Genomic DNA, 27,772 nt, shown 5'->3' on the forward strand with positions numbered 1-27,772 from the left:
GGCTCAAATTCCCTCCTCCCCTCCCCTCCCCTCATTCCCCTCCCCGTTTCCTTTCCCGCTTTTTCCACGCCAATTGTCTGCGGTTATACCGCAATAATCTTGTTTTATTAGTCTCCAGCGTAATTTTCCTACAGTTCGTTCTTTTCGGGCTTTGGTTTTGGTTTTGGTTTTGGTTTTGGTCTGGCCTTCTTTTTCTTTGTTTTTCCCTGCGTTTTCCCTCGCTTTTCCAATTTTTTTGCGGTTATTTCCTCCTGCGGTTCGGACCCGAGGGGATTTCCCCATCGGCTGCTGGTCCGACTTGTTTTATTTCCTATTCCTGCTTTATTTGCCCTCCGCCTCATCTCATAAATAATTCATTAATATTTTTCAATTGATTTATCCCCCGTCCCGAATTTGTCAACGGCAAACGAGTTTCCTTTCCATCCTGAATTCCCGAGCTTTGTGTCCGGGAAATCCTGGCGAGAAAGTGCCGAAGGATGGCAAACGGAAAGTGGGACATTAGACTTAGAGTTTGTTTGTTTATCAGCTCGTCAGCTCTGCAGCTCGTCGTCTTCCGAGAGTTTGTACTCGGGCTTCTTAAAGTTGGCCAAGTTTTGTTGGGGGGAACTTGCCAAATATTGCGGGTTAGACTTTTCATATCCTGACGCCACTTTGGGGTTGATCTTGAGCGGCCAAGTTTCCCCCACGAGTGCTCATTTCGAACGGCTGACCTGCAGGCCATAAATACATTTGTTTAATGACCGAAAAGGTCCGGCCGGCCGGCAAATGACCAAGCAGCGTTAACAAATCTTCAGAAATTGTTGCTCACAAAGTGCCGGCCAAATTTTCAACTAATTAATGAAATTTATGTCGGTCAACTTTTCAGCGTTAGCGTTTTCAGCGAGGGGACAAGAACAGCGGGAAAAAAAAACGGGGATAGAACGGGGCCAACCAACGTAGCTGGCTAATTAAATGCAATTAGAGCGGCCTTCGAGGGGACGAAGTACCAGATACCAGATACAGATAGTTCAGTAGGCCCCCGGAATTATGTGCCTCGAAAGTTTGCCCATAGGAAGTTTGTTTGCTGCTGATGCCAGCGGAATCTGCAGAATTTGTAAATCAATATGAAAGCCTTTTCCGTTCTGCAAGTCTCTGCAATTTGCCCGAGTTGTTGAGCTTGATTGGGGCATAAATTCGCTTCGATTTTACTTGGGCCTTCTCCGGAATCCTAGGTGGAGATTCAATTAGCTCTGAATAGTTCCAGTTTAGTACAATTTATAGTTACGCCTTTCGAGTTTGTGAAGAGTTTATGAGCGATTGATTTATAGGTTCCTTTACCCTCTATTTTCTATGCCTGCTTGTGTAGTTATCCTACTTAAATCCTACCAAAATATTTCTGTTTATTTCTGTCACGAATCACTCTCTATTTAAGCAAGTTTATTTGCGAGAGAGCTGGTTTCTAATTCATTCACCACCTGTGGAGAAGCCCCTCAACTTGCCACTGGTTCAAGGCTGCTCCCACTCTGCCACTTTGGCTTTCGCCCACCTGCTCTTCGAGTACTCTGTTAATTTGGAAGGTGTGCTGGAAATACATCTCAGAAATTCACCTAATTAACACGTTCTAAAAACACGTGTTGGCTTTTGCTAGTTGCTAGTTGTGTGTGTCCTTGCTGTTGCCATGAAATTAATTTCGAGCCATGCGCAGTATTTTTAGCTGCCGAAAGTTGCCTGTTCGTATGAGTAAATGTCAAAAACTTTGCCATCATCGACAGGAACTTAATTATGTCGAGCAGGGAATAAAAATAAAACTAAAATCCAGGGGAATGTGAGCGTTTTTAGCAACTAGAAGAGCGGCCCTCGAAAAGCTGCCATGAATTTTTGAAACACTCGCCGCGACACACATAGTAGAGTACACATGGGCAGGCGAAAAATGGAAAAATATAAGCGGGAAATACAATATTGGGTAAAGTGCATCCTGCGAGGCGGCGAGCTGAACATCCTGCCGCACATCGCGACGCATCCTGGCCGCATCCTGGCGGCAAACCAGGACCAGAGCTAAACGGCGACCATTACCGCGACGTCGAGTAGGAAATAACTCTCGGCGAAACGGGGGAATCCCAGGATCCGAGGGGTGAAATTAGGTCAATTGCGTGTACGACGCGTTGCGCGAATCCCCAGCATCCTGTCAGCCAATGTGTGAGTGTGAGTGAGTGTGTCTGTGTGTGTGTGGTTGTGTGTGCAGGTCCTGCGCCCAGGATCGCCTCGTGTTGTTCATTTTCGCTTTGGTTTTTTCCCGCCGCGCTGCTTTTGCCGCATCTTCCCTTTGCGGGTTGTCAGCTGGCATAAATGCATGAACATAACCCACAGCTGCGGTCAAGAAAATAGAGCAGTTATGACGCAGAACGAGATGTCTCAATTGGTTTGTAAAGGAAAGGAAGGTAAAGAATATTGAGAGGGTAAACAAGATACAATATACATAGTATGGTTGTCCTTTTGTTTCACTGTCATTTTAAGTAGAGTTTACCTCACAACCAAAATCAAAGACTCAAAGGAACATAAAGAGCTCATTAAAACTAGTTCCCCTCCATTACTTAGAAGCACAACTACTTTATCAACCACAACTGTGCACGTGTATGAATATTATACTTTTATACATGCCGCGCTCAGCGACAAAGGAACTGGGCGATAAATTAAAGCGAAACTCGTTCGCATCGCCTCGAAAAGTTGTTGGCCAAACTTGCGCATATAATTTAAGCGTAGGGCGAAAAATATCCAAGTTGGCCAACTTACTTAGGGCCCATAACACACGCACACAGAAAAAGTAAACTTTGGCCTGCTTAAAACTACAAGAGAAATTAAATTTGGCCAGAAGGGCGAAAGAAAAGTACCGAAGAAATGAACCAGGCCGACTGGAGTCAGACACAACTGGCTGTGTGAAAATGGGAACTGCGAACTGGTAAATGGGAAATGGAAAATGGGAGATGCCGAAGCAGAAGACGCCGGGCGAAAAACTCCGCTAATAATGTGAAACTTTATTAATTTGCTGCGCACTACAGCTGGTGGCAGGAAGAAAGAAGGCGCTGCGCTGAATTTACAGCTTGCTAATTTGGTTAATTTGGTTTTCTAGTTATTTTCCTCCGATGGGGAGGAGCGTCGGCCGTCGCTGCTGCTGTGCAATTTTCACTTTCCTTTTTAGCCAGCCGAGGCCAGCCCAATTCTGCGGCTATTTACATTCTCGTTTCGCCTTTGTCCCGCTATCTGCCCCGCATATTTTCTCAGTCTGCGATGCATTTCATTAATTAAATTGCAATTTCTAGCTGCGTTTTTTCCCCGCCCAGCGTTTTTGCCATGTTAATTTTGTACTCGGTCCTCCTCCAGTATTTTTTACAGCGGCGTTCCTCTGATATATTCCCCTTTCCCATCGGAGTTATAAAATTCACTCTCAGTATTCTTCACACAATTTTCGGTATTTTTTTTAGCGGAACTGGTTCTCTTGTGTTTTTATATGAATATTGTTTTAAAATAGGTTTTCCCTTTTGGTGAGCCTGATTTGCCTGGAAAAAAAGTCATTGCTTTGACAGTGAAATTGCATACAGTAAAAGGGCTGGCCAAAGTTTAAGCTGCTTACCCGAAAAATGTGTGGCAATATATATTCCAACCAATTAAATGCTACCTGCATGGCGCTGTGCAAAAAATTCTATTGGGCGCCATCAAAAGTCGGCGAAATCAAAGCCACTTCCGCTCGGCAACAGTGCGTATGAGTGATGTTTTTCTTTTTCCGTTCGTTCCCCTTTAAGCTCCTTGGCCATTGACATCCCGATGTTTAAAGTGAACCACAGTCTTCTGTGGCGCTTGGAGGCCAAAAATACATGACAGCCAATTAGCAAACGATTTGTTTGACTTACGGTAGCGAATATAGGCGAACGTTTGAACGGCGGGGAAAGCTTTTAACCAAACGAAGAAAAACCTTTCAAGCCCGAAATGCCACATTTCCGCCATCGATTTGGCTTTCACTTGCTCCGCTCCCCCTGCTTTTCCCGCTCTTCCCGCTTTCCCCCCTCCAAAGGCCTCTTTATGTTTTCCTGCCTGCGAAGAAAACGGAACTGATGTGCAGCCTCCCCGAGAGCCAACTTAATGTGGGCTTAAGCAACCTTGTAACCGTAACATAAATATTGCGCAAAACCAAAAAGGTCTTACTGCAGTGAGAAAAATATTTTTGGTGCTGAAATAATATTATTCCGCAGCACAACCTAAAATGTTTATATATTGATGTTGAAGAGAGCGATAAAAATATTTTTCATAAATATTTATTTTGTTTTTGAGTGTAGCAAAACACACACTTGTTAGTAGGGAATATGCCACAAAAGTCATTCAACCGCAAAAGTTTTTGGCGGCTGCGGCACCAACTGCAGAATTAGTTGTGCAAGTATAAAAATTCACACATCAGATGCAGTGAAAAAGCTCGGAAAAGCGAATAAAGGGCTACTCGTATATTGCAACGTTCAGATATCTAGCATCCGGATTTTATTTAAATTTTCATGCATTTAGAAAAGTCCAAATTAAAATTTTATGCAGCTAGGTAAGTCCAACATGTAACAAAAAATATTTCTATAATAAATACGTTTCTAAAAAAGAGTTAGATAAAAAGTACTGATCAAAATAAAAAGAAGAGCAACTGTTTCACAATTCATTTTATAAACTCAGGCACGCAACATTATGTATTTTTAAGAGGAAAGTTGAATGTATTCATTCTTAGAATAAAAAATATATATTGTTTGCTCATAATTAAAAATGTATATTTGTTGGAAAATTAAATTTTAAGAATAATTCAAACTTTTTCTTCTGACAACATAACTTCAAAGTTTTGGCCTTTCTTGCCCCCAAACGAAATATACCTTTTTTTTGTTTGGAGTAGAGGGAAAGCATAATAACAATTTGCATTTACTGTTGTTGCCATGCGGCTGGCCCCAATGGCTCCGCAGAATCAGGTGCGAGTGCTGCAGCAGCAACTAAGGCACAGCTTCGGTGGCAGCAACAGAAGAAGCAGCAGCAGAAGCAGTAGCAGATGCCGCATTAATTGCGCCCGGCCAAATGCAGACAGCACATCATTTGTGTCAGCAATTCGTGTGGACTGGAAAAGCGCTGGCTGGCGCACAAGGAAAAGCGGCCCACAGCCAGCGGGCAAAAGCAACAGCAAGAGCAAAACAGGCCAAATACAAATGCTAAACATACGGATACAAGCCAACACGCACACACACACACAGACATAGAAACACGCACACACACTTGCCAACAAACTCGCACACAAACATTTTGCATTGCGGCAATAAAATAAATTGCAGACGAAAAATAAAAAAGCGAGCCCGAGGAAAATAAGGAATGAAAACATATGTTAGCCGGCACATATGAAAAAGGGAAAACTATTTGCTGGCAAAATGCTGAAACGGGAAATACTTTGCTGCTTTGCAGTAAAGGTTTCCAGAAATTATGCTTGTGCAGAGGGTTTGGTGCGGTCGTGGGTTTGATTTGATATTTATCAGCGTTTTTAGTGCTGTACTTAGATTGGAGGAAAGGCCGGAAAGTGTGCGTCTCTCATTTAAATGATAACAATGGGAGGGGGAAGTGGGGGGAGCTGAATGAATTGCTGCGAGATGATAAAGTCATCAGAGGCATTAGCATTATCTGGATGATTGATTGGGCAACAAACGAGGGTTCCAAGTGTTACTATTTATAATAAGGAATTTTGTTTAAATAGATTACAGCAATAAAGTATAAAAATAAACTTATTTATATTTAAAAATATTCCAGAGATCTAAGCACCTCTGCTTTGCTTTTCTTTAAAACAATCCATTCCCTTCTTATCTGCATAATCTTTTTCAATTTTCCTAACAACCTTTGGCTGAAGCCAAGTGCTTATTCCGCAGACACCTCACCTTAAATTCGATGATTTCCTTTATGAGGAGCGAACTTGTTATGCTGATTAAGAATCAACATCTTGGCTGAATCCCAGATGTCCTTTCTTGTACGTCCACACAACAGCATCTTAAGCTCTGTGGATACAAAGGGCCATGCAAATATAGACATATATATGCACTCGCAGGGCAAACAAGTGCAGTTTTAGCTTTTCCGCTTTCCGCTGCTTTTCCAGCTCAGCCTGCTCTTACTTTTCTATTTATTTTTAGCTGCTGCGCTGTGCTTAATATAAATAAAAATACTCGTAATGCTCGTACATCTGAAAATCGTTATAGTGCCCTGCTGCTCGCTATCTCTTACACTTTATACACAGAGAGAAAAAGATTTAATAACAAGAGTTGGAAGACTTTTCTTAGTTATTCATATAAATGATTATTTAAATTATGAAATAAGTTAGTACAAATATTTTTTTCTCTTTAATGTTATGAATATATCTGATAGCTTTCAAATCAAGGTAAACTAATTTTTCTCTGCATTTTCTCTTCACTTTTTTCCGCTTTTCCGGCGGCTGGTTCTTGTGTCTTGTTGCCGTCGCTTTTCGTGCATTTTAAGGCTAAAATGGAATTGCTTTCGGCCGTCTGCGTGTGTGTGAGCATAAGTCTTGCGGTTGGCCGAAAAGTATTTCACTGGCGTTGGCTTTGCGTAACCCAAAAGTGCAATGTTTGCAAGGATGCCCGGCGCTAACAAACAACAGCCCCTCCCCCTTTTCCCTTCCCCCGCACCGCCCCCTTTTGGTGTGTGTCAGTCAAACAGACAGAGCAGCCCGTCCTGTTGGCTGCATTTCATTTTTGTGGCGCAAGGACATCGAAATGCCTGCGGCTGTCTGTGGCACACACAACATAAATTTGCTTAAAGATTGACCAACCAACAACAAGAAGAAAGTTGAGGGGGCCAGAGTGATGCAAAGTGCAAGCAAAAACAAGTAGACAATGGGCGAAATAGAGACGCAGTCGCAGACGCAAATAGACTAAAGGTCAGAAGCCTGATAATTTTGGGGCACGAGATGGAAAATCCATAGCACACACTTCGGGGCAGACTGTCTGGGTTCTGGGTTCGTCGGCTGATTGTTTGCAAATGAACTCTAAGCCACTTGCCCTCGCCCTCAACCCCTCCTTAACCCACTTGAATTCATTTCTATTTTCTCGGTTTCCGTTTCCTTGGCACTCTTTGTCCTTTTATTAACACATTTTCCTTGGAATTGGCGTAGCGGTTTTCTTATGGCCCGGCCAAAGGGTTCTGCAGCTCAGGAGAACAATACTCAGAGAACAGCATTAGATCTGATTAGATGGCACTGCAAGACGGCTGTCCAATTTGCCCAAGTAAATTGTTTTCTTACACTCGGCTAAAACTCTGGGAACCAATATGAGATCCCATCCCATTTATTCTTTTAAAAGGTTTTATAAATACGCTCTTTAGATTCTTTTCGGAAAAACACTTTCCCAACAATTTGAGTTACGACCCATAAGCATTTGGTACGTGCATTTCAAGTTTCCGCTGGACTTCCTTTTCCTGTTTTCCTTGTTTTTTCCTTGGAAAACCCTGACCTTTCCCACCGCTCCGTTTGTTTTCCTTGGCGAAAATTTCTCGTGGCTGACCATCTGTTTGCATTTGTATCTAAATAGTTTGGCTAAAAGTTTTAATTTGTTTGATACGAAACTGTTTGGCTGCCTTTAGTGCGAAACCGAACAGCCAAAGCGGTCTCCTTGCGATAGTTTAATGATTCATGATAGGAAAGTTAAGTTTATGCAGCTCATGATTTGTGCCGAGAGTTGGGAATAATTTATTGCTCGCCTGACGCCGCTCACAGACAGGATAAGAGAAATCGGAAAAGTTTTTGCCCAGAGCTAAAATAAAATTTAGGAAGAGATAATTAATAAATGGGGAAACTAGATCAATAAGTTAAGGCCAGCTTGAACCTACGCAATACGCAATACAGATTATTTTTCCATTTTTAGCCCACTCAGCGGCAAATAACTTTTCAATTCGTCTTTCTAGCTGTTCAGCTTTCTGCAAACGGAGGCAAGTTTAATGGAATCTTTTAAAGAAAATAAAATAAATACCCAGGGACGTGCCGACTTGCCACCGGAGGTCCTTGGCCAGGACTCGCCTCGGAGCTCTCGACTCGTCTCCTTGGCCTCTGCTCTGATTACCTGGCAAACGCCAGGCCACATCAATCAATCGAGGCGGCAAAGTTTTATGCAACTTTCTGGTCCGTTGCGGTGTCTAACCAAGCCAATTAATTTGTGGTTTACATGCCATTCCGCTCGTCAATAAATAAATGCTCAGCCCCCTGCCCCCACCTTCTTGCCCCTGCGGCACACCCGTGGCCATTTCAATAGCAGCAATAAATAATGGAAATCAACATAGCCAATTTCCCCAAAGAAATTCAATGGCTGGGTAAATAAAAACCCATTTTATGTGGTCCATATTCGACCGCATTGTTCTACATTCCACGGTCCTTAATTGTGCGGCCAGCAACGTTCCCATTGAATCGAATTATTCTGCTGACTTGTTGCAACAACAACAACAATAATTGGCACAAAACTTTTGATTAAGGCATTTTTTCGGTTTAATTAACTGTTTTGTCTTTGTTTATGCATGCATGCGGCGATTGAGTGAAAAGAGCGAAATCAAATAAGTTCGAATGGAATGTTGTAATTTCCAAGCGAACAAATTAAGGTTGAAAATGGCAGATTAATTTAAAAAATGTAAACATTTTAGCATTATAATATAATGGATTTAACGAAGTAAAACCTCTTTATGATTATGACTGTTGAGCTCGGATCTGCACGTCTCATTAGAGGATTGGGTGCACTTTAATTTTTTCTGGCTTGCGGTAATCTGCCGCTGCATTTAGCTCTCAGCAGTGGCCGTCATCAGCTTTCCCGGGGTTTTCCCGGCCATTTTCCTTGGCCGTTTAATGCAGTCCGGAGAGCACTCGACCAGTAGAGGAGGAAAATGCTCGAGCGGCGGCCACGAGGAGCCCTCTCACGGAAAAGTTGCAGTTGACACCATCTTATGAAATTAGTTTCTTTTTCCCTCATTTCTGACTTGACATCGTTTTGGCCGCTGCTGGCACTTGAGGGTCTCGCTTCCTCTTGTCCTGCTTGTCCTGGCTGTTGTCCTTTCCGTGTCCTTTCTCCGCCGCTCCCTGTGTAATGTGAATATTCGTGCGGACATCGGGCTGCCATTCCGAACAAAAGCCACTGTCGCAGCACAAATCCTGGCCAGAGCAGCTCCTTCTTCTTCTGTTTCTCCTCGGCTTCCTCAGCTTCCTCGGCTTCCGAGCTAAGCGTTTTTGTTTAACTTTACACTTGACCCCCGAAATGGCCAGCTTCAGCTGCCCGGGATTTATGCCTTCGCATTTTTTGGTTGTCTGCAAGGCATTTTGCTAAATTTGCAGGTGGAGCTTCACATTCACAAGCAGTTTTTTGTTTGCTGAAAATTCTTAATTTCCTATGCTAAAATGCCTAAGAACATAACATAAAATTCTTACAAGCTAGGAATGGCTGGGAATATATGTAAAATAATAAAATAGGAAAAAATTGATTTATTTAATACTTGGAATTTTACTACCATCCGCTTACACTTAATTCCCAGATATTGATTTCAATACGCCTCCTAAGAGAAACAGCAACGTTGTGTTTTTAGTGACAGTAAAATATTACAAGTGAAGGGAAAGCAAAACACCGATACGTTATACAGATCATGAATCTTTTTTATTGCAAATTAGGGATTAGCAAGTGGGAAAGTGACATCTCGTTGGAATTTACGCTCCATGTTTATGGGGTCAACTAAGAGTGGAGGATATAGCCAATCAGGATATAGCCAATAAGTATTGAAAACCGAGAACGGGTTTGACCTTTTTGCGCTGCCATAATTCTTGACTCGCTCTTTGTTTAGACGGGCGTGGTCCTTCCAAAAGCCCATGCTCCTCAGCCTTCCGAGAGTTGGCAAACAAATCTGTTTAATTAAGGCGAAAGTCCTCTCCGGCCAAGACAGGACCCACTACCATCAAGCCATACAACCATGCCACCATCACCACCGACCACATCCTGCTCCTGCTCCTTATCTCGCCGCTGGCTCCTTGGCTCCGTGTGAGCGATGAGGTGTTGGTTAGCCTTTGGGCCAGGCAAATTGCTTGGTCAGTTCTTTGGGGCCGGCAAACACACTCGCACACCCCGAAGAGTTCATTTCAGTCAAGGATGTGCTGGACAACGGGGGGGTTAAGAGGGGATTGGGGGGATGGCCGGGTGCCAGAGCGATAATTTGTTGCCAGCCAGTCGCAACCTCTCGTAACTTAGGCGCTGCCAAAAAAACAGAAGCTCAATTTATAAATGAAATCGTTTCGTTGCCTCTTCCAGCACACGTAGAAAAATGGGTTATTATATTGTTATTATTAGTATACAATTTTATATCATAATTAAACCTTATTCATTTTATTATAATCAGTTAGTAAAAGGGATAAAAAATAAATGTATTATTTTAATTAAAAGGGAAATGTAAAAATGCAGATCTCTATTTTAAACTTCAATTAAACATTTTCACTTACTCTCTTTGAATTCAAATGCTTTGGTTCAAAGCCTAGTCTTATTAATCTCTGGTTCTTAATTGATTACTTCAAGTGTACTTCCTTGAACACACTTTGCATCCTGTATACTGAATCCTTGCCTTATCCTCCTGGGCCTCGCCTCTTTTGAGCGAGCCTTGAGTTTCTTTTTGTGTTACTTATCGCCTTGATAGATACACTGGGGTCCATTTGATTGCTTTGATGTATGGCCGAGAGAAATGGCAACCGGAGGGAAATCGCCGAGGAAAAGCGAGGAAAAGGTCGTCGAGGCGTCTTTGATTTGTTGCGGGCCCGATGCACTCGAATTTGTTTGCCTTTGATGTCGGCACATTAGTTTCTGGCTGATTTGAAAGCCTCACGATTTCTCCCCTTGTTCCCCTTTTGCCCTTTTGTTTTCGTTTCGAAGTGAACTCTTTTCCACTTTGGGGTTTTCCCGCTGCAGAGCAACAGTTCCGCAGACCGCAGGAAATGCACCGGCTAATCTATTTAAGCCATCGTGCATCGTGACGCTCTCCCTTCCCCAAAAACACTGGAATCCTGGCCAGCGAAATTGTGGCAGGTTGGCCCTTTCCCCAGCGACATCTGCTGCATGCGACACCACGGAAAGGGGAAAGCGGGGCATGCCACGGGTTCGCCTGCCAAATCGCTGCCACAACAAATTGCGAGCGTCTGGCCAAATGAAATAGGAATCCGCAGTGAGAGCGGCGAAGGGAGGAAATAGAATAAAAATAGTGGCTCAGAGGAAACGTCATAAAAATTGTCTATTTCTCACATAGATTCGCCCCGGCAAACACGAGTTCCATACTATATATACTCCAATATGTATTCGCTTGTGCGGCAAGTCTATAAAAATGCTTTTGAGTCGTCATGGCAGCTTTTGCCAGGATTGCCAGGCTGCATCTCTCCGTGTGGCAAGGATCTTGGGGTGGCCTTCAGGGGGGGTTTCTGGTGGGCGGTGGACAGCAGGGAGTCACATCTCCTGGTTGCCTGGTTGCCTGGCAACTTTTGCCTGCTAGTTGTACCCAATCGGATAATAAACAAACACCGCATCTTCAGCTTAAGCTGCAAAGTGAAAATTAAATTTAAGCCGAGCGGTTGGCTTTTTTGTATAGTTTCATAGGTGGCTCTCATCACAATTGTTGCTCATGAAATATTTCTAGAAAATATAAAACAGTTAGCAAAGTTCAATGGAAATCTTTTTTTATTTATGCAATATTTTCAAGTATTTCCAGTGAAAATTTCTTCTATCAATTTGTGGGAATTTCATATCCATTTTGTTTGGAGCTTTATATATTCTATCGTTGTGCAGTTGTTTTCCCAACGGGGAATTTCAATCATGAAATGTTAGACGAGCGAGCAGCAAGGATCTCCGCCTGCCAAAAACCAAAAAGCAATTCCTGCTCACTTTGTTTCCATTGCCACGCGTTTGACCTGCTGTGAAAGCAAAGTTTGTCTAAGAATTTATTGGCATAAATTTGCGAGTGGTTCTCCCAGACTCACCAGCAGACACTTGTTGGCCAGAGCCTCTGGGCGTGGCCGCTCCCGCCTCAATTTGATGTGCTTGTCCACACTTACGTAGTAGATGCCGTCGCTCTTTACGTTAAAAATGAAACGCTCCCCGCGCTCCGCGTTTTCAGCGGGTTTCTCCTCCTTAAAGCGTTGATCCGATAGATAAATTTGGCTTCCTTCGCTGGCCAACTCTTCGGTTGGCTTGAAGTTCACCAGATTGTGGCCGCAGTCCTTGATTAAATTCCGGCTGTAATCGTTGGGCGGAATGTCGAACTGCATTTGCACGAAGCTGAGGCTCTGCAGTTCCGGATCGGGGAAGATGGGGAAAACTTCCAGGGGACGAGCTTTGCTATTCGGCTTGGTGGGATGCACGAGAAGGGGTCTCTGCACCTCCTCGAAGGTCTTGTCAATCATCGCCTTCTGCTCCTCCAGGCTAATGGCTTCCAGTCCGCTCGAGACCTCGGCCTCCGCCTCCGCCGGTGGGCGCTGTAATCCCGGACGGAGGCGTGGCACCTGGACCCGCTCCTTGGCGAACATCTGGGCGCATTCCTGGGCACGACTTGGCCTCGGCCTGCTAAAATCCAGGCTCAGGGCTTCAATGTCCGAGAGGAGAGCCGCCTCCCTCGTCCCCATTTTCTGCACATTCTTTTTGGGTTTATCGTAAACGGACAGGTTCACAAAATCGAGATCGAACAACTGATGCAGCCCCCTGAAATGATGCAGGAAGTGGGACTCCTGCTGGGGATACAAAACCGGCTGCACAGTGAACTCCACAATATCCTTGCCGCAGGGCAGAAATTTGCAATCGACCGCCGGTGGGGGAACCTCATTTTTGAAGACAATGGGGCAGATGAACTGATTGCTGGGGGGTTTTCAAATTTTCAGTTGCGATTGGGTGGGGATTGGGTTCGGGGATTGGGGATTGGGGAAAGTGTTTTGCTCAACTCACTTCTTTGGGTTCTGCTTCCTCGGTTTGTCCAATTCATTTGCCGCCATTATGGAAGAGCTGCTTTTCCCTTGTTCGCTTGTTTTTCGCTTAGCTTAGTTTTCCGGTCTCCCCGCTTTTCCAATTGCTCGACAACTTTTCTGCTTCTGCTCCTGCTTGGGATTCTGATTCTGATTTGTGCCTCGTCAGTCACTTTGACAGCAGCTGCATTTTCCACTGACAGACGCAAGTTGGCAGCTCGGCGTGGGAAAAACTAGATGCCGATGGCGTATTTTCCTGGGAGGGAAAATTGGTTGGATAACAGACGAAGACCAAGAGGAAGTGGGAAATGATTTTTAAAAGTTTCATTTATGTGATATCAACACAAATTACTTCTCTAATGAAAGGATTACCACCTGCGGCTAGAATGCCAAAGAAATACTACGGAAGTATAATTTATAAAGCGAGTGATTTGAGGGAGCACCATTAATATTCAGAAGCCAAGCTGTTAAATTCCTTTTTGTGACGTTTTGTGAGCGAAGTGCCATTAATTAAATGCCCAACTGTCGATGGTAACTCACCAACTCCAGTGTTGAATAACAGCTAAAGTGTTGATAAACCCAAAGGTTGAACTTCGACACGTGTCCCTAATCAGCTTTAGTTGGCCAAGGTCCGCTTGCCAACTCGACTTTGCCGTAATCAGCCGACTTTAAAATCCCTTCCGTGTGACTCCCACCCTCCCACTCCCACTTGCAACCCACTTTGACCCCCACTTTGACCCCCGTGAGCATCCGCAAGATGCGGGCCACTCGGCCATAATGGACTCTGACTTGGCCACCTCAGGTTTTGGCCAGAGCTAAGCTCATTACGTGCCACGCCTCCACAACGCCTCCGCACATACAATTGCAAACTGTTGTTGGCTGCCGGCGGACGGAAATGGTTCACTTCAAAAAAATATCTTTTAATTTGGGCAAAGCTTTTACAATAATGTCGTACTTGGTGTAATCGGTGAGCTTATCAAATATTAAATGCCATAATAGGAACGTCTGCAGGATAATACAGATTATTACAAATGAACAGCTTTTTAAACGTTTTAGAAATAATTTCGTTGACATTGTATTACTTTTATTTGTTTTGTTCGTTCTGCGAGTTTATGAGATGAAATGTTTCTTTAAAGATAATTTTTTTATACTAATCTTGTGATTTTTAAGGATTGTAATCCTGGCCAGTTTCCAGTGTGGCTGATGGTGATGAGCTGCTCGATAAGAGTGGCTGGGAGTCTGGTGGTGGCTCGTGCTGAAATTAATTGATGCGACAATGGCTGAGCAACGACTAACTTAGGCCTCCGACTCAATTCGGGCCGCCACATCATGAGCTCATCATCATCGTGAGCTGCAAAATCAGTGGGAAGAGGAGAAGGCAAAGGAGAAGGTGGAGGAGGGGGAGGGGGAGTGGCAGGAGGTGTGCCATGTGGATGCCACATTCTGAGGGCTGTGCAATTTGGCGTGCGGAATTTCATTAGAGCCGCCGCAGTCGCCGGGGCAGCGAAATCAAAATTTAATTTATGCTGACATTGAAGTGTCTGTGGGGCAATTAAATCGACAGCGGGGCGTGGCAGCCGCCTCCGATGAGGCCTTTGTGTTGATTAAGTACCGCCGAGCAATATTTTAGCATAATGATGTCCTGGCACGCAGCTCGAGCCCCTTCGTTTTTTAGGGTCTGCTCCTTTTTTAGGGCCTGCTCCTTCGAAGGCATCCAAGGCATCCTTTCGCAAAAGGATTCGGACCGCCTTTGATGGCTGAAGGAAGATGGTAGAGGCTCTCATCCGATGGCTGATGGCTGAGAGCCTCGCCTGATTAGCCGTCCGATTAGCCTTTGTGCCCCGCAATTTACGACAGCTAAGCAAATTTTTATTCGAGTTCCCCGGCTAATTTCTTGATGGCCTCCTTGATGAACCGTCAACCGTTTTGGACTGCACCTAATCCAGTTGGCAGGAAAGGGATATCGGGCTTACACGCTCACTCTAAATGGCCGGAAATACCTATGTTACGGGCAATCTGCGAACATAAAAAATTACGTACTTTGTCCTAACTGGCGGACACTTCTCCGAGGATTATATTTCTAGGTACGATTTATTTCCTCCATCAAATATACTTTCCACTTTCTTTACATTTTTGTAAGCTTAAAGTACTATTTTGAGGCTAAGAAGCAAAAGATGAAAAGATACTTTTAAGACAGATTCGCCGCTTTTACTGTTCAGTGGCTTAAAGGACTTTCAGTTTGCAGAAACTACTTTTCAGTTGTTCCTTCTCTGCAGTAACTTTTTAAAAGCTGCATTTCGGTTGCAAGATACTCTCTTCGGGTTTAGTAGATACTTTTCCGCGGGTCGAAACACTTCTGTATCTGAAAACTGTAACTTTAAGGAGATCAGGGGAAGTACTTGGCTTATGTCATTTATCTGTTTTCTGTGGTGTTAACTTTCAAGTTAAAAATAACACAGGAACCTGCTTAAGAGTTTAAATTTAAAATCAAAGATATTCTGGTTGCAGATTTTCTATCTACAGTTCTTAATAGAGATTTTCGTACCTCTAGCATGTTAATTAACTTTCTCAAGTCAAAGAAACCTTTGCGAACTAAAACGGAGATTTCACTAACTTTATTTTCCCAGCTGTATTTCCTGCTTTTCCGTTTCCAAATGTTGTTAGCCCAGTTTTATCACTCGGTGCGTCTTTCGTTTTCTATCTGTCTTAATCACATAAGCACTTTTACTCTTCCAGCGCCTGACTTTCAAAAGGAAACCCTAAACAGGTTTGATTTTTTCCTGCCATTTTGCATTCATTCGCATTTCCATTTCAATTTTCCGAGCATTTGGTTTGGTTTTGGGAGCCCGCATCTGTTCCCGTCCGATTCGGAACGGCAGTGAAAGTCGGAGCTGTAATTAAGCTCCATAGCTGATTGGACACGCCCCCTTTTAAATCGGGCATTCTACTAATTAAGTGCGAATGATGCTCCACTCATGGGATGGCGGCTCCTCTGTCCAGTTTTCCACAGGGACGTGGCAATGCCGTTGACAATGCGGCATCGTTTACTGATTTTTCAATTGTCCCCCAGTCGTCGGTGGGGAAAATCCTTTGCGGGAAAATGGGAGAGAGAGGGGGAAGGAGGAATACCGTTTCATTAGCATTATGCGGCCACAAAAGTATTCCAGGAATCCTTTTGCTACGCCCAGGGTCCTGATCCTGGTCCAGTTTCGGGTCAAGTTGAATTATTTTAATGATCAAGGATTAAAGGAGAGATGGGCGAAAGGAGAGAGGGGGGAGGGAAAGGAGCGGGGAATGTCGCATTAGCATGCATTACATCAGGACACGTTTCCACGTCTGCTCGCCTCCTTGGCTGGTTGGTGTTGGCTTACCAGGGGGACACTGCCAGGGGAAATGAGCATCCTGTAATTACTTTATCCGACATTCGTGTAGGATTTCCACTATTTTCGGCCAGCTTGACATAATAGCAGAGATATTTGGGGAGGGAGTGGGAGGAAAAGCTGCTGGAGAGGGGGGAAACTGATGGAGATGGGCGTAATTGTAGCCAACGAACGCCCACACAATTAGACGCCTTGCACATTCTCCAAAGCGACATAAATCATAATTACTTGCTCGACCTTTTCCACACACCTCTCTTCTCTCCTCTCTCACCAATCGAGTGGGTGGCTGGGTGGTGGGGTGGTTGGGTGGTTGGGTGGTGCAAAAGTGGGTGGCGAGCGCACTCGAGTGAAGACGTTTATTAGGCGCCATTACCTCGGCATATAAAGTGCTTTCGGAGGCACTGCGTCCTCCGCTTCTCTCCGCTTCCCACTCTCCGCTCTCCACTCTCCACTCTCCGCTTCTTCTGGCCAACTCGAATGTGTTTTCTGGACCACTACAATTGATTGCACTGTGGTTATGGGTCGGGTAATTTGTTGCTGCCGCTTCGGCTTGCTTCCTGTCAACGATTCCCTGGCCTTCCCCTCCTCCTCCACTCCTCTTCTCCCACTTCTCTTTTTCTCCTTTTCTCCACTTCTCTTATTCTCTGGGCTCCCCAGGCGAAAAGTTTCTTTTGGCCCGGTAATGCACCTGATGACAGAGGCTACTGCCAATTTAAAGTATTAGTTTGCCAACGGAAAACGGCCAACAAAAAATAGCGAAACTTTTTATAACCACAAACTCTAGTTGACAAATAACATAAATATAATTCCATATAATTATTATTGCTCTCGAAGGCCACTTGAAATGTTTGTTTTACGATCAACTGGCATATAAAAAGTTCTTGATTTATTTTTGCTCTACGAATTTTCATTTGAGGGGACTGTAATGTTCGGCTATTGCGGCTCGAACATTTTCGCTCTCCACTGTTACTTTATTATTGTTTATTTTGGCTTTTAGTGGCTCTTTCGGCCAGACCAAATGAAAATTTAAGAGGCCTTCATTATTTATTTAGCCGCTGCTTGATGCCGTTTTTTCACTGTCATCGATTTACGGCAACGCCATCGTTTTTCGTTTTTCACGCCCGCACTTTTAGCGGCCTCTGATTTAGATGCATAATTAATAGATATTAATTTACGAAAATGAAATATTCGCGGCTTTTTCGGCGAGCGTCTGTCCGCTTAGCGGTTTCCCTCTGCCGTTTTAATTTGTGAATTAGGCCTCGAATGGCGCCAGATATCACAGCGATTTAAACTAACCGAAATCCAATTAGACGCACGAAATGCAAATCCGTAAAACTAGTGGTCTTGTTGAGGTCGATTGAGGGGATCGAACTCTTTGCTGCCCCCGCATGTGGCAATTAGGAATCTATTTGGTCAGTGGCACATTCAATTACTCGCACTTCCTCCGGAAATTATCAAAGAAAGTAGTTTGGCCCGAAGCGGGTGAAAATGCCGTGTTTTATGCCGGCGCTATTTAATTAATTCAAGGCTGAAGGTTGATTATCTGCTCGCCTCCGCTCGCTATTACAAAAGTTTTTATCGAGCCAACGAAACTTGCCTAATTGTGGCAAAAGACAAACAGAGGGTGATTTTCCACACAGGCCTTGGGGATACGCAAAGCGGCTCACATAGGTGTAAGCCATAATTATTTTCCAATTAAAGACCTCTAAGATTCAGAGCCGGAGTACCCAACTGGGGATTCAGAGGATTCAGAGTCCGGAGCTTCGGGCTCCGCCACTTGTTGTCCTTGTGATCCTGTTTGTGTTGCGACAAAGTAAAAACCGCAGAGTGGGTGCTCACCTTGCCAAAACCATGGAACCAGTGGAAGTGGAAGTGGCTCGAGGGCGGGATGGAAAACAATAAGAGCAGCCGGAACTCTTTAAAAGAAAAGTTAGCAGCGTCGTTTTGCCATTCAAATTAGCCCCTGATCATTTATAATGCACAACCGCAAAGTGGGCTTGAAGCGGCTCCTGCAGAGCGAGAAATAATGGGTTCCATTTTATAGTATTTTAAGAGAGTGGATTAGCATAACTGAATAAGCATTTTATGGAGGAAGGGATACTTAACAATTAGATTTAGGTTATTTGAAATATTGTATGTGTGCTTTATAGTTTTCACAACAATTTTCATAACGATTCCTTATTATTAATAACCCATTACCCATAATGAATGGCTTAAGGGGTAGAAATAATACAACTTATTGTTAACTCGTTCAAATGATGAACTAAATAGCTAAGTAGCAGCCCATTGTAGTTGTACATTTTCTCTGAATGCATTCAGGTCCATCGTGCTCCTTCTGTTTTGTTCTGCGGCCTCCTCGTGTTTACATCATTTGCAATTCCCATTCGGCCAAGTTGGAGCAGTCTGGCTTGGACACGGGGTTTGAGGCTCCGGCTGCTTCTCCGGCTCTTCGAGCACAAAACTAGGTTTCAGGTTAATTAAATTTTATTCTAGTAGCCGACCAGCCGGAAGAGCTGGTGAGCTGGCGAGCTGGTGGCTGATGAGCAGGGGTCATGGGGCAGGTGGTAGCTGGCATGGGGCAAGGTTGTCCAGGCCGCAAATCCCACACAGTATGGCCCTTTCAACTGGCCAGTGGTTTGGGGCAGCTCCATTTGGGAAGGGGGCAACCACAACAAACGTTTGTTTCCAGGTGGGGCAGACTTGGCTGCCCCTGCCACACTTCGTGCCACTCGCTCTAAAATTCATGATGAGCTCCTTATTATTGCTTTGTACTCGAACTTTTCCACAAGAGCCAAAGTTTTCTATTTTCCGCCGTTGTTGCTTGTTTTGTATTGTTTCAAAACGAAAGGTGGTGGCAGCAATTGAGTCGGTTTTGTTATTATTTTTTTCTCCGGCTCCTGGAAAAGTTTTCAAAATGCCATCGATCCGAGTTGAGCCAGTAGTTGGTGGCAAAGGAAACAAAGCTCGTGCGGAATGGGTTGCAGATCATTTCCGGTTGCAGAGCCATGAGTCATTAGCCTTACTTTATTCCAGTTCATAGTTCACTAAAGCATTTTTAAAGTGCTGAAGGACTATGATTTTAAGACGAGTCTAGAGTGAATTCCTTTTTAAGCTTAATACATTTTTCTCAAACTACTCCGCTTGAATGGAAAAATGACTGCGACTTGCTTTTACGATCTGCCGTCACATAATATATTCAATTATCCTTAAGGAAAGGGTTGCACTTGCCAAATTACAAGATCCCTGCAAGTGAGATAAGGAGTGAGAAGGGCTGAGGGATGGCAGGATGGCAGGACGAAGGGATATCAGGACGAGGACTGTAACAATCATCCATCAGCGGACGCAGGATAATGCAATTGAGCAGCAGCTGTCTGCTTAGAAACGCCCCACTTGCTTTGCCCCACCCACCGCCCACCACCCACCGCCCACATCCTTGGGCATCCTTGAAGAGCTGAGCAAAGCAGAAGATAACGGAGCCAAACTGACACAATAATGAAAGTGTGACAATGTAAATAGTCACACACACACACACACACACGCTCGTGCGGAAGGAGATAAGGAAAGGGTCAGAAAAAAGGGGCGGAAGCGGGAGTGGGAGTGGCAGGACGTGCGTGGCTTAGCACAACATTTCCGCTTTCGTTTTCCATCTGCCCGAGCATCAAATTCGTTGCTCCCCCGTTTGGCGTGCAATTTTCCATTGGAAAACGAAGCAAGCACTTGATGCATGTCTCTTTCACTGTGTGCTTGCACTGAGAACAAATAGGGGTATAGTGTTACCCAACAGTATTAGCTTGGGTGTATACCTATTAGCTTATAATAGATTTTGTACATTCCAAAAAGAAAATTTTAATTAATAATACTATGAAAATAGTTTTACTTTTACTTCACATAATTGTTTAAGAACTATGTACTACCATTTGTTCTTATATTTTCCTAAAATATTATTCAACAACTAATATAAACAGTAAATAGCTACTTTGCTTTTCTCTCAGTGTTGCTCCGTGCATATGTGGCTATGTGAGTGTGTGAGATTGAAGCATTACATTGTCGACTGCTGATGGCATGCTGTTGCTCCTGCTCCTGCATCTGCTCCTAGTTCGTATCCTTCGATTCTCCTGACACCTTTCACGGTTGAAGGAAGAGGGAGAGAGAGAGAGAGGGAAAGGTCGTCGAGGACCCCGACTGAACCTAATCCCGGCCTGCAGCGCCGGCAGGAGGAGCCGGAGTCGCCAGGTTACAAGACCTGGTTTTATTCCTGCCGCTGCCTTTGCTTCCTGCTGCTGGCTGCCGGCTGCTGGCCTCATTTGCAGCTTTCGAGCTGCCGCCTCGTTACACGTTGGCTTGTTATGCTTTTATGGCGGCCCTTGTACTTTTTCCATTACGCCGGCAAGTGTTGTTCCTCCTTTTGCTCCTTCTGCTCTTCCATGGCTTCCACTTTACACCGTCCCCCCTGCGTTGTTGTCCTTGGGCTTTTATTGCATGTTTTATGGAAATTTTCAAACATTAGACGCACTCTGCACATCAAACGCATTTAACGCATTTCAGGTCTTCCACCGGAGCAGCGCTTTTCCTCTGGCTTTTCCCTGCTTACATCACATGCTCACCTTTTCCACCCGTCCCGCTTTTCCACTGCAGTTGCGTGTGTCCTTCGTGCATCCTGTCGGCCAATTCAGATGGCCCAAACGCACCTGGGCGAAATTGTGTGCTTGTCTCGACGACTCAATCTCCACTGCTGCACAAAGGAAGAGATTGAGTCCCACTAACGAGACAACATTAACTAAGTTTAGTTGGAGTCTGTAACCAGTTTCTGCTTATTAAAACATAAAAAATAATATTTAAAATTATAACTCAGCCTCCCGTGCGTAAAGTAGGTTAGTGTGCATGATTTCGGTTAAAACAAAGGTTAAACATTACAGGAAAGCTCTAAAATAGATTACTAGTTTTGTTATAAGTTATTTTTTTCTGTGTATATGTACGTCTGCTTTGGCTCTCCTCAGAATCTCAAACTCCTCCTGTCCAACGTCGCTGTGCATTTTGGCTTTTCGAACATGGAACACAAACTGCTAATTTGGTTTGATGTATTGCTCCAGAGACATCCGTCATCAGCTGAAGCTCCAGTTCTCAGCTATTGGTCCTTGGTCCTCCCAACTCCCCTTCCCCTCCCCCTCCCCCTCTTCGCTCTCCTCAAAACAACGAATGCCACTGGCCTAAAACCAAAATTGATTATGTGAAATTTGTCTGACGTTGCGTGTGTGCTGCTCTGCTTTAGGTGTGTGTGTCTTTCTGTGTGTATATGTGTGTCAGCATTGGCCACAAAAATGTTTCGAGCCATCTTTCCGAAATCGATTCTTTGGGGAACTATTTGGAGCATTTGTTTCGATTTGCGCTTGCATACGGAACGAACCGGCGAAGACTCAATTACGGTTACGATTCGGTCTGGATCGGATAGCTTTAGCTAAATTGGAAAAGAATTTGCTCTTTGATTATTCAGCCCCAAGGAACTGTGGTTGACTTTTAACAGAAATTATGAGATTCAAGTTCCGAATTCCTTTCGAATTTCAGTGGCTTCAGCGAGTTGATGGTGACTTTATTTGGGGAACAAAAACTCATTTGGCACTACAGTTTTTCAAATAAGATGTTGTTTATTAAGCCAATTTACCTATTTAAAAAAAGATATTGGTCAGCAGTGTATTTAAGCCCCTTTTAAATTCTTTACCATTTCCATGCTGATCTGTCACGTTTTTAAAATTGGCTGTGGCTCCTGGCAGATCGGGTTCAACCTCGATGTTGCCTCAATTAAATGTTATTTAATAAACTTTCAGCCAATTGACACGCAGCACGCACTTGTGCGTTCATGTGTTAAACTGAATGAAAAACAGTTCAAACGCAAGATCAAGTTATTAACAGCGCTCAAATTTCTACCCCGGTGTTCGGAGTAAATGCATTAAATATGTTCACCTGAGTGGCGGGTAATCGACCCTTTTTTGGTAAATTGTAACCGTCAAATTGCATCAATTAAACGACATTTCAACAGAGCTATTTTTTAGTGGCGGCGACATGGCTTCAGCCTTTTTCTGAAATATTATTGTTGGCCGGGTTAATTCAATCAATCCGCCAGCACAAACGCTATTAATTTTGTGCGGCAATAGAGGAGGATCGAGGAGGGCTGGCTGTAAATTCATTTATAACTTTGATACGGGACACACAGTGTTTGTCCGAGCCAAATCCACTTTCACTTGACACATAAATTGAGTTAAAAGGAAAATGCCAAATTGAATTTTATTTACGTTGAACATTCACGCTCGATTTCACACACGAAACAAATCCGCTCGCCGCCCAGAGGAAAATAGAGTGAAATCGGAAAAAGGAAGCAAAAGCGAAATCTGGCCTGTGAAAAACCCCAAACACGTGTGTGTTTCCGATTGTGTATATGTGTGTGTGCCTGTGTATGTGTGGGTTTGTGGAAAGCAGAGCTGATCCTTAAAGTCGGCGAAATGAAATTTACATGAGCCTCGGAGTCGCATCTCATTGTTATGCCAAGACATTGTCGTCATCAAATTATGGGCATGTAAAAATAGTTGCCATCCTCGGCCATATTGTTCGGCATTATGTAAATCTCCCCCGATGCCCCTCTACCACGCCCCCTCTTTTGGCGCCCGCCTTTAATTGCAGAAGGCGACGGAGCGGGTCTTTATGGCCGACATTACACGAGTGTTAACGACGACAATGAGCGGCCAGGATTGGAGGTCCTGCCACCTCTACCACGTGAGTCCTTCGCAACGTGAGTTCAGTTGCGAGTCCTGAGTCCCGAGTCCCGAGCTCCGGACTCATTATAATTCGTCTGGTGTTTTGCTATTTTTATAGACACTTGCCACTCCGTTGGGAGTGCCGAGCGAGCACCCGGCTGAGGCACTTCATAAATAATCAGATTTCTGGGCACCAGCAGGCGGCAGTTGGAACTTGGATCCGGGGGAGCGTTTATTGAACCCTGTCTTGTTTCTTGTATCCCGACATTTGGCTCGGCTTAAAGGACATCTTCCGCTCGCCTGTCAGCACAGCGCTTCTCCACGTTTTCATATCCGAAAATGGGATATGCTTATGCCACGCTAAGCCAGACAGATTCTGACAAATCCGTGGGTAGTTTTCAATTGCCTGCCATTTCAATTTATTCCCTTGTTTTTCCCTCATACCCCGACCTTTGACCCCCGAAACCCCGGAGCTGCCAACTCGATTCGGAGACTTGACATAAGGCGACGTTTTTCGTTTGCCTCCGCACTCGACTCTTTAAATAGAACAAGCTGTCAGCGGGGGAATACAGAATTTGTATCGCAAATAGTGTCCTGAAAGGGTTCGTCTAGGGGATACATTTTGCTTAAAATAAAAGCAATAAATCGGAATGCAGAATATGCAAATTTTTGTTTATTTTGTTTACTATTTTATTAACTAGTTTATTTGCAATCTTGTTAGCTATGTTATGTACCATTTGATTTAGTATTTTATTAACCACTATTCTTTGGAATAATCCCCCACTGTTAATTAAATAGAACTTGGAGTTAACCAACCATATCTCCGTTTAACAGTGGCTTTAATTGCATCGACTGGCTTCATTAAAACCAAACCCCTCCGAAATCTGCAGCTTCAAAGAGCCGTAAACCCGAAACCCCAACACCAACCCCAACACCAACCCCAACCCCAACCAGATGCCGCAGTGGAAAGGATTGCGCAGCCAAATGTTTGACAGGATCCTCCTCCTCCTCCGGTCTGCGCCTTTGTTCGCCTCGCTTGTCTAGTGTTTTGCTGTTATTTTTGTCATTTTAAGTGCTTTGCCAAATGCACACGAATCGCTGCAGGCGCAGCACGAATATTTCGCCGAAACACTTGTGGCAGATGTGTGCGTTTGTGTGTATGTTTTTGGCAAGAACTGGTGGGGCAGGATCATCGGGAGAAGGGGAGTCCGGAAGCTGTTGAAAGGGGCGGGTCGCGGAAAAGGGGGCGTGCCGCGACCTACAGCAAACACTGGCCAAAAACACAAAACGCGGCGACCAACTTTCAGCCGCCTTTGGCTGCACTGCGAAATCAGTTTCGGGTTTTGTTGCAGGGGGATTTCCCCTCCGCAGAAATAGGCACGAAAAAAGAATTTGGTAAAGGAAATACTCAAAAAAGCTTTGCGGCTTAGTGAAAAAATCTACCCGAAAAAAACACACACACAAAACAACCGAACTCCCTGCTCTTTTATTTGCTTAAATTTGTTTAGCAAGTTGCACAGTTTTTGTGGCCGAATCGCCCAACTTTGAAGCGTTCTGGGAAAAGCGTGGAAATGGCATGCCAATGATGAAGTTATTGATGGTAATGATGGAAAATCGCTTTCCCAGCTGGCACAGCGACTGCAGCTGGCGGGGAAGATGTCTGGGAATTTCCCTAAAATATTCGTTCATCCAGCGACTTTTCCTTTGAGCATTTTGCTGGAAAAATTCCACTTGCTGGCAGCGGGGGGAGAATCACTCATTCGCAGCGTTGGCAGACGCAGATTTTTAGGTTCTCTTTTTGTTTGTTTGTACACGCTTTCTTGCTGGCGACAAACAATAAAATACAAATTTGCTACTTTACTTTACAGCAGCGCATAAAGAAAAACAACAAACGGAAAGCATTTCCATGACCTCATGTGGTGAACCCAGACGACTCACAGTCGGCATCCAATGTCGGGGATTTTTCGGTCCGATGGGGGAGGTACTGAGGAGCCTTTAAGTAGGTCGCAGCAAAATAAAAAGTTTGTTTGCCAGAGCCCCCTCCGTTCGAGTGTACGCATATAACATGGGTTCGGCGGCCGAATTCAGTCCACGAATGCCAGGATACCCTAGAAGGTCGCAGGAGGCCGAGGGATGTCGAGGGTGGATAATCCCAGGAATTGACTGAAAATTATGTGAAAATAGAAACAAGATTAAAGGAGCTGCAGCTGGTCGTGTAATCTGTGGCAAAATTCCTTCTCTACTAAATTTATGGGAATGTGCGCAAGTAAAAGGAACATTTTTATGATCGGACAAATGAGAATATCCATTACATTGTAATAGGCTAGGAATTTCCGAGAAAATTGAAATCAAAATGAGAGAAATAATTTAAAGAAGGTCAAGGTTTTTGTTGCTGAATAAAAATCCCCTTCAAAATAGATTTTCGATTGAAGTTCTTTAAAGGTTACAAAAATTGGAAATCCATTTCCCGAAAACCAGTTATTGAATATACGCGAAGTGTTCCTGCCTGAAACCCCCCGCGGATGTCGTGAAAAATTCTATTTAACTTTATAGCCAACTTCAAACTCAATCCAATATCCCCAATTTCCCTGCTCTCAGCTGGGCATTTTCCCTCTCCCCCTCCCCCACGATTTTCCCCCACTTTTCCCCTCGACCGTCATCGTCGTCCACATCAAATTCCCTGTTGATTTGAATTTAAAAGTAATTTTTTTTGCCTTGTTTTTTTAGTTGGCATATTTGCAAATATTTGCTGTCGCTGCTGTCGAGACAACATGGCGGATGCTTAATATTTCGTTTTGACTTTATTTGTAGCTTGTTGCACATTATTTTATTTTTCCCATTTTCCATTTTGCATTTTTGTTCCCTTTATTGTTTTGCTGCCAGCAAATTGAATTTGTCACTTTGGCTCTTCGGATACGATGCTTAAATTGTCGCCGCGGAAAATGTAAAGCTGAATTGATATGCAAAATATTTGTGCACATATGCAGTGGCGGAATAAAAATGCGGAGCGCTAATAAATTAAATGCAAATTGTGCGCGGCCCGCAGCTTTAAGCCAGAACGGAATTTATTTGCTTAAATTGTGCGATTTGCGGGCGGCAGCAAGGATGAAAGTGAATTGAATTGAAGTTACTTTGTGGTCGGTCGGTCGGTCGGTCGTCGAGGGGAAGCAAAAAGTTGTGGCCAAAGTGGTTACAAATCAAATCAAAAGACCCAGCATGATGAATGCCCAGAGGGGGGGAGCCCGACCGAGTTATAAATTCATTTGGCCAACAAGAACAAGGAGCCAAACATTTCTTACAGACGGGAAAAAAAAGGATTGTCTATTTAAGAAAATATAAATGGATAGAAGAAAGTCTGGGAAACTTGTATATTTATGGGGCTTTTATTTTCTTTGGGCATCTTTGAATACATTATACTTTTCTCGTGAATAAATATTTGTGTAGCTATGTGTTTTTGCGAGTGCATTTCATCCGTTTCCTGTTTGCGAACCGCGTGCTCACCCAGTTCCTTTGTTATATTTTGCAGGAATGGCTGCTGGTGCTGCGGCTGCGTCCACTGGGCAACCGGATGACTCCGGCGATGATGGCCCAACCCTGTCGACATTCCTGTCATCATCACCATCAGCGTCGCCATCAGCGGCAGCGGCGGCGGCAGCATCGCCATCCAGTTATTCAACGTTTGCGGCGGCCAACGGGCCACAAACGGAAGCCACGAATCACACTTTCAAGAGTTTAGCCTTCCTGGACGCGTCCTTTGGCTCCGATCTCTTTGCCCAATCGGACACGGAGAGGGAAAGGGAGAGGGAGAGAGAGAGGGAGATGGAGGGGGAACTGGGGCAGGACTCCGCGCAGTCGTTGCCAATTTTCGACTTTGGCATGCCGCGCAACATCACCGGACGCACTGGCCACACGGAGGCCATAATTAAATGCCGCGTGGACAGTCTCCATGACAAATCGGTGAGTCCAAGGAGCCAACCAGCTCCTCTTGGGGGAAACAGTGATGAAGATGCGTGCCAAGGACATCGAGTATATCATGTGGATGTGCACTCGTTAATCAAATTTCTGTCTTCTCCCGCTCTTTTCCGCTTTCCCCGCTTTCCACGCTTTCCCCGCTTTCCTCGTATTGCCGCTTCCTCCGCTCAACAGGTATCCTGGATACGGAAACGTGATCTGCATATCCTGACCGTCGGCACCGCCACCTACACCTCGGACAAGCGATTCCAGGTGGGTCCATCCCGTATTCGCTTACTAATTGAATGCGATGGCCGAGGCAGCCCTGGGACTTCAGTGGGTTAATTTCTGAATGGGGGGAATTTTCCCAAAGATTTCCACTTGCGGAGAAAGAAATACGCAGCTAAAAGGAGTCTTAAGTTAAAGAGGAACGAATTAAGTGGGTTTTCGTTAGGCAAAGTTAACAGATGGTGATAGTAGATATTTATTAAACAATATTTACAATAAAATATTTAGTTATTCATTCTCTAAATGTTTTAAGTGCACATAGTATTTAACTGAAATCCCAGAGCAAATCCGAAATCTGTCAGGTTAGTTTACCACAACAAGCATCCAAAAAAAGGTGAACAACCTGCAAATCTAAACCAATAAACCAAACGAAATCCCCAGATCCAGCCGCAGATTAGCTGCAAACAAAA

The 27,772-nt window shown here is 44.3% G+C and overlaps 2 protein-coding genes across 4 annotated transcripts in view; one reads left to right on the plus strand and one right to left on the minus strand.

Annotated features, from left to right (window-relative positions):
• Window positions 1-27,772, plus strand: part of LOC108094168 — a 44,561-nt gene that overhangs the window by 8,739 nt on the left and 8,050 nt on the right. Inside the window, 2 exon segments of the mRNA XM_017194624.2 lie at window positions 26,650-27,080; window positions 27,270-27,347. Coding sequence (XP_017050113.2) covers window positions 26,650-27,080; window positions 27,270-27,347 — 509 coding nt within the window.
• On the minus strand, window positions 11,741-13,159 carry LOC108094170 (RNA polymerase II-associated factor 1 homolog). Of its 3 annotated transcripts, none has more exons than XM_017194626.1 (3): window positions 12,981-13,159; window positions 12,023-12,893; window positions 11,741-11,975 (listed from the first exon to the last, which is right to left on the minus strand). In XM_017194626.1, the coding sequence occupies exons 1-3, from the start codon at window positions 13,025-13,027 to the stop codon at window positions 11,853-11,855; spliced, it is 1,041 nt and encodes a 346-aa protein (XP_017050115.1). In that variant the 5' UTR covers window positions 13,028-13,159; the 3' UTR covers window positions 11,741-11,852. The 3 variants fall into 3 exon arrangements, with proteins under 3 accessions (XP_017050115.1, XP_017050117.1, XP_017050116.1); XM_017194628.1 differs by having other exon boundaries at window positions 11,812-11,953; XM_017194627.1 differs by having other exon boundaries at window positions 11,812-11,956.

This window comes from Drosophila ficusphila, unplaced genomic scaffold (assembly GCF_018152265.1).
Source record: "Drosophila ficusphila isolate 14025-0441.05 unplaced genomic scaffold, ASM1815226v1 contig_412, whole genome shotgun sequence".
NCBI lineage: Eukaryota > Metazoa > Arthropoda > Insecta > Diptera > Drosophilidae > Drosophila > Drosophila ficusphila.

Coding starts and splice junctions, on each gene's coding strand:
- LOC108094170 (XM_017194626.1), bottom strand. CDS start 13,027: ATGGCGGCAAATGAATTGGACAAACCGAGGAAGCAGAACCCAAAGAA. Junction 12,894..12,980: donor AGGAAGCAGAACCCAAAGAA/GTGAGTTGAGCA, acceptor AAAACCCCCCAG/CAATCAGTTCATCTGCCCCA. Junction 11,976..12,022: donor TGGCCAACAAGTGTCTGCTG/GTGAGTCTGGGA, acceptor ATAAATTCTTAG/ACAAACTTTGCTTTCACAGC.